General features: G+C 36.7%; 1 protein-coding gene across 1 annotated transcript; it reads right to left on the reverse strand.

Moving 5' to 3' along the window:
• Positions 1 to 2,181: 2,181 nt before the first annotated feature.
• On the reverse strand, positions 2,182 to 3,247 carry LOC138167661 (olfactory receptor 6C74-like). The gene has a single exon (XM_069096592.1). It carries the CDS (start codon positions 3,121 to 3,123, stop codon positions 2,182 to 2,184), a length of 942 nt encoding a protein of 313 aa, XP_068952693.1. The 5' UTR covers positions 3,124 to 3,247.
• Positions 3,248 to 6,909: the final 3,662 nt, after the last annotated feature.

Below are 6,909 nucleotides of genomic sequence, written 5' to 3' on the forward strand. Positions count from 1 at the left end.
AATGTTCAAGGGAGAGGAACCAGAAAGGTGAAGGACCCTGATCTCATACAATGTGATAATCAGTTGAAGGAACTAAGAGTGTTTTTGGCTGTAGAAGAGAAGACTTTGAGAAAGAGGAAATGTTGGGCAATCTGTTAGAGGAGACAGGATGGAATGAGGTTGCTTGTGTAGGTAGGCAGATTTACCTTGGCCAGGAGTCTGGCCAAGTCTTCATATGAGAAGGGAATGAAAGAGATATTAGTGGCAGAAGTCATCAGAGTGATAATGAGATGAGAAAAAAGGGAAAAGAAGGAACACTTAATGAATAGCTTCAATTTTTTAATATAATATGTGACAAGGTTCTTAGCTGAGAGGGCAGGGAGAGGAGAAACCATGGAAAAATTGAGGAAGGATGAAAAAGTTTGGAAGAATTATGGAGAGTAGGTTAGTGAGTTGATAAGTCTTTTTCTTTTCCCTCATCTTCAGTAGCCACATGGATGATTTTCTTCTTTCCCTTGAGGCAGGCTTCTCCAGAACCAGTATATTTGTTCTGGAATTCTGTATCTCTAAATGCTTTTTCTTTCTTTTTTTTTTTTTTTAAGCAATCGGGGTTAAGTAACTTGCTCAGGGTTACACGGCCAGTTATTTCTGGGTGTGGTGCTGAGTGTCTGAGCCCGGGATTCGATCTCCAGGTCGTCCCAACACTGGAGCCGGTGCTCTTATTTGCTGTGCTACCTGGCCGCCCCTACTAAATGCTTTTTCTTCTGATTGCTATTGAGGCAACTCTAAATATTGGTGTAATCCAAGAAATCTCCTCTATTCCTTTAGAAGGTTTGGCTGTAGTATCATATTGCCTGGGAAACCCTTGAAATCCTTTCAGTCCTCTCCTACTCTGAAAAGTTAAAGAAGCTTTGGCTCATTGTCTACAAATTCTCCTCCTAGATCATGTAAATGAACACATGGAGGAAGTGTGTGTTCTCCAGGATATTCTTCCACTCCTCTAACCACTATAGTGTCTTGGAATAGAAAGTCTCACTCCGTGTAGCCCTCCTTTAAGGCTGGGTATGTGAGAAAATTGTAGACAAAGGCATACAATTCCCATGTGCTGCTCCAAATTAGCAATTAATGGTTCTTGGTACAGGGAGGCAGAGAAAAAATCCCTTCCCCACCCCTTTATCACTGTACTTGAGAAGAAAAGCACTAGGAAAAAATACAAAAAGACCCCCAAATCTGCCTACTGTCTCTCTTTTCCTGGCTAGCCAGAAAGGTGGCTCCTTTGACCCAAGATAATCATTCTAAGAGTCCAATGAACAAAAGCACCTTAAGAGTACCCACAGTCATTGAAAACCAGCCAAGAGTTGTCTTTTGTCATAACAAAATGCCAGTAAGCACATCTCTACTCTTTCTATGGGAAGATGACTATGAAATGCTTCAATTAAAGACTCACTCTCAGAAATTCATCAAGGGAACCCCCGTTAATCAACTATCCTTGAATTATTATACACTGCTATTTCATCAGTCTTAATTTAATCCATGCCTTTAAAAAATAAAAGACATACATTTCTCTTGCCATACTGCAGTTGAATTACATCTGACCAAGTTTCATTTATAAATGTGGTCATATTTCATATTATTTGGCTTATGAGATACTTCATTTTGCTGTCTACACTTAACACATTTGCGCATATAAATCCGAGGTCATAAACGTTATTATGCCCCTTCTCTGGATATTCTATACTTTAAGGACATTCCTCTTGTGTATTCCTGAATATTTACACTGCTGCTATTCCCCTTGTACAATAGAAAGTGTGTTGTAGCTTTATATACTTATGTGGATATTATCTTCTCTTTCGATTTTTTTGTTTAAAGCTTTGTTGATAATAGCTAAATGTCTCTAGGCATTTTTCACATTAATTCTTATTATATATTTGAAATTCAATTCAAAGATCCCATTTATATATCTGAAACCCTAATCCAGGATTAAAAATCTCATTCTTTGAGATTATCCTTTACCAAATAATTACCCCTCACTACCTTTCCTTTCTAAAAACCTACCTTGAATTGAAAGCAGTGATAAAGATATAGCCTATGTCTCAAAGACCTTGTTACCTATCTAGAACATGATAATCCTTACAAATCATTTCTAGGTTGTTTCTGGTAGTGTAATCTGAGCAATAGGGTCATCAGAAATCAACAACATTCTCATTTCTTTGAAAAAGGAGCTGTTCTCTGGATTGCATCCTTGAAGGCTTGCTTCACTTGCTGGTTCCTTAGGGTATAAATAAAAGGGTTCAATAAAGGGGCAACTGAAGTATTAAGTAATGATATTCCCTTAGTTAAAGATACTCTCTCCTTAGCTGATGGTTTAATGTACATGAAAATGCAGCTACCATAAGAGAGGGAGAGGACAATCATGTGAGAGGAACAGGTGGAAAAAGCCTTTTTCCTCTGACTAGCAGATGGAATTCTCAGAATTGTCAGGGCAATAAAGGTGTAAGATAGAATCACTAATGCCAAAGTAAATGCAAGTGTCACTAAAGCTAAAATGAAACTGAGGAGCTCGAGGAATCTTGTGTCTGTACAGGAGAGCTGCAGCATGGGACCAGTGTCACAGTAGAAATGGTCAATGGCATTGGAGGCACAGAAATCCAGTTGGAGGCCTACAATAAGACCTGGGAAGATGATCAGGAAGCCAGACAGCCAAGAGCTAAGAACAAGCTGGGTGCAGACTTTGCTGCTCATGATGGTTGTGTAGTGCAGGGGCTTGCAAATGGCAACATAGCGATCATAGGACATGGCAGCTAGAAGGTAAAATTCAGAGGCACCAAGAAGAAAGGCAAAAAACAACTGGGTAAGACAACAATTATAGGTAATAGTTTTGTCCCCACTTGCAATACTAACTAGAAATTTAGGGATGCAGACAGATGTATAGGAAATTTCTAGGAGGGAAAAATTCCTAAGGAAGAAGTACATGGGAGTCTTGAGGTGGGAGTCCAGCAAGGTGAGAAGGATGATGGTTAAGTTACCAGCAACACTCAATATGTAGGTAAGGAACAGAAAGAGGAAAAGCACAATCTTCCAATGTGGATCATCTGTCAATCCTAGGAGAATAAACACTGTCACTGTTGTATGATTTCCCATCATTGACTTCACATTTCCGCTATACCTAGATGTTAAAATAAGAAAAATATAAATGAAAAATCACAAAAGAGTATATTCTCATTTCATAGAGCACTGAAAACAACAATATAAATATACTTATACTATATGACATATACATGTATTTCCCTTTTAAATCATATGTTCCTTTAATAGCTTTGTCTCCTTAATTAAGCTTTCTATAACAATATTAAATGGATTTCATTCCCTGAGAGTAGACCAATTCATATATAAACCCCTAAAGGATAGAGATCTGTCACAAATCTGTCACAAAAACTGAAAGATGAAACTTACTTGATACCCAGGATAACCCACTTGTATATTTCTTCTCTTCAAACTATGCTTAAGGATCCATAATTTAATCGATGGGACTATTCACTCTACTGTCATGGATCACAGACATTCTATGCCTTAGTAAACAATTTCATAAATTTATGTGACCAAAATAATTTTTAAATTATTTAATTAAATGAATCAGCAAATATATTTATGTATCAATCAGTCAATTGATAGCCAACTCTCTGGTAATGATCCTCCTTGTTGATTCCAAGGCCACAGGCATTCAATCTTTCACCAAGCCTTTCCTGCTGTCTAGGAACCACCAATGAATTCTCCTAGAATAGCATCCATTCCATAATGAAACATTAAGAATGTCTAATGGCAGCTATATTTGATCTGCAAAACTTTAAAAAGCATATAAAAAGCAGGGATAAATTAAGACTAAAGTGCATCTTTTCCTTCAATACATAGCAGTGAACATTTATAGCATCTATAAGGATCCTAAGCCCAGGACCACCCTAATTTGACTGCCAAGGTCTGGCATCCCACCACTCTATCTACCCTCTACTCATTTGGCTTGTGCCATTTTCTTCATCATCATAATTCACTTGGGTGCTCTATGATATTTGCCTCCTCTGCTTAAAATGATTAGATTTTAGGGAGAAAAATTATGCAGGACCCCTACTAAACTCAATCTGACCATTCCATCAAGATGTGTAGTTCTAAGGATTCTTCATTTGAAGGAACTTAGTATTGAGTTAGGTGAGAAAGCAGTTTGCAGAAGGAAGAAAAAGATGAAAGGGACACTAGAAGAGGGAGAGGAGTGAAAGAAAGTATGGCAGGGATCAAGAAAAGAAAGAAGAAGCAGAAAATGTGTTCTATGATTGGAGATTTCTCCAAATTGGTCTGAAGCCATCCAAACAATTCAAAATACTTGGAGAAGGAGAGAGAGAGAGAAAGAGGGACATACAGAGACAGACAGACTGAGAGAGACAAAGAGAGAGCACCAGCCTGCTGTCCTCTGAACTTCCCTCTCCATTTTGTCACCTCCATTCTATCACTCACACTATTTCCCATAATTAGAATGTTGTCCCTCTCCCACTTTGTCTGTTGAACATTTTCCTACTTAACCTCTGAATGCCAACTTCATTTACTTCTTTTATGAAGGTTTTCTTGATGTCCCCAATCAATAATTACTTTCCCCCTACTGACTTCATATAACATTTGGTTATTCACTTTTCAAGTCATGAAATTTGAGCTTATCAGGTAATAATGTGTGTTATGATTTTCTTTTATTTTGTTCCTCCCAACCTCTCCTACTAAACCAAAACCTCAGTGAAGGCATGGGCTATGTCACATTTAATCTTTATATTTTACCTTGTAACTAGCACAGCATTCTGCACATAATACGTACTTGATGTACCTTAAATTAATGGGTGAATAAAATGATAGCTGAACTAATGAATGAATAAATGAATCTATACTTGAAATTAAAATGTGATTACTAAGAGAAATAACAGTGACAACTAGATGGCACAATAGGTAGAACATTAGACTTAGAAACAGGAAGACAATATTCCTGAATTCAAATCTGGCCTCAGACATTTAACTAACTGTGTGAACCTGGGCAAGTCACTTAACCCTGTTTGCCCCAGTTTCTTCATCTGCAAAATGAACTGGAGAAAGAAATGGCAAACCATTTTAGAAGAAGGAGAAGCCAAAATAAAGTCAAAGAGGATTGGACACAACTGAACAACAGCAACAAAAGAAATAGCCAGACAAACTCAAAGATCCCAGTCTTCCAGGAAAGCCTATCCTGCTGAGGACAGTCAGGCAATTTCTTCACCATCATCAACATTTACTAAGTACTTAATATTTGTAGTGAACTGTACTGGGGACTGAGATTTGGACTCAGTGGCATCTTAATTCTCTTTCCATTCTAGATGTAGCGCATCATCCTGTTTTCATAAAGATCCTTCTAGCACTAATAGTCTGATTCACTAGACCACAATAAACAACTTACAAGTAATGTGAAATCACTGTTTCTTGACTTGAAATCTCTGACTGTATTAGGGGAAGAGAGCAGGGAAGAGACACTGATTTTAGAGTTCTAAAACTTGGTTCTAACCCCATCCCTTATGTTTCCTACATGTAGGACCTTGGATAAATCATTTACATTCCCTTAAATTGGACCTTAGTTTCTTCCTGTGTACAATAAATACCCCTTCTAGCTCTTGATCTGTGATTATATGATTCTATCAGTTTAGAAAGCCACCTCTATTCCCCCACAGTTTAATTCAAACAAAACCAGTATCACAGAAAAAAATGAAAGGAAAATTCAAGATAAGTTATTTTAATTGTAAAATTCAGGGAAAGTAGATTAAAATAAAAACAAAATAGAAAGACATGAAGGAAAAGCTTATTAATAAATCAACAAGCATTTATAAGCACCTAGTATGTATCTGACATATTCCAAAATAACTATCTACTTACAATTCATACCTATAATGTTATCTAACTGCTAGCTATACACATTTTTGTTTTTTCCTCTAAACTTAATTTTTTTCAGATCCTAAATATGATTATTTTAATTTTTTTTTCCTTCCTATCAACCAATTTATAATTTTTTCAGTTGTTTTAATATGAGGACAGGGACTCTACAGATTAGTTTGCTGAAAAAAAATAAATTTAAAATAAAAGACAACCATTTAAAACTGTTTTATAGTTTCTATTGACATGAAGGAAAAAATTTGACTGTTTCCCCCATGGAACTGATGGTTTTTGGGGACTGTAGAGAACCAGCTTCATTTCATATTTGGGACAATACCTAGTCTATGATCAGGAAAAAAAGTTAATGTGGATTAATCAACACATACTATACACACACATATATTATATATATATATATATATATATGTATATGTATATACACACATTATATAATGTTAGAGCTGGAAGATACCTTCAGAAACATGTATTCCAAGGACCTCACTTTACAAATGAGAAAACTAGGAGCCTAGAGAAGGGAAATAATTTACCCAAGGTCACAGTCAGTTATGGGATGGAAAATAGAAAACAAGTCCTCTTATTCTATGCCCAGTGGTATATGAATGTCAGTAGTACTGCTTTTAATATTGGCCCAACATATAATCTTAAAATATGGTTTTCTAGAGTCTTGGGAAATATGACTTCTCTTTCCACCTAGAAGGGCAGTTTTCCATCTCACGGAATGCACAGCCACTTCAATTCAATGCCCAGGGCACACAGAAGTGATGACAGGAAAGGAGCAGTGACTGGAGTGTCATAAACTACTTGGTATTTTGTCAGATAGTTGAGAATCTTGAGGGAAAGACATAAGATTTAAAGATACAGCATCTAATTCAAGGAGGTCATGAACTGTGTGAAGGCTTTTGGGATTGTTTTGGGGATTGTTTACAGAGAATTCTGAGAGAGAGAGAGAGAGAGAGAGAGAGAGAGAGAGAGAGAGAGAGA

This window comes from Petaurus breviceps, unplaced genomic scaffold (assembly GCF_028583685.1).
Source record: "Petaurus breviceps papuanus isolate PSGF00001 unplaced genomic scaffold, PetGlider_PUasm1.0 251965, whole genome shotgun sequence".
Taxonomy (NCBI): Eukaryota; Metazoa; Chordata; class Mammalia; order Diprotodontia; family Petauridae; genus Petaurus; species Petaurus breviceps.

Bases quoted from the DNA above. Each gene is read 5' to 3' on its own strand.
- LOC138167661 (XM_069096592.1), bottom strand. From the start codon at position 3,123: ATGATGGGAAATCATACAACAGTGACAGTGTTTATTCTCCTAGGATTG.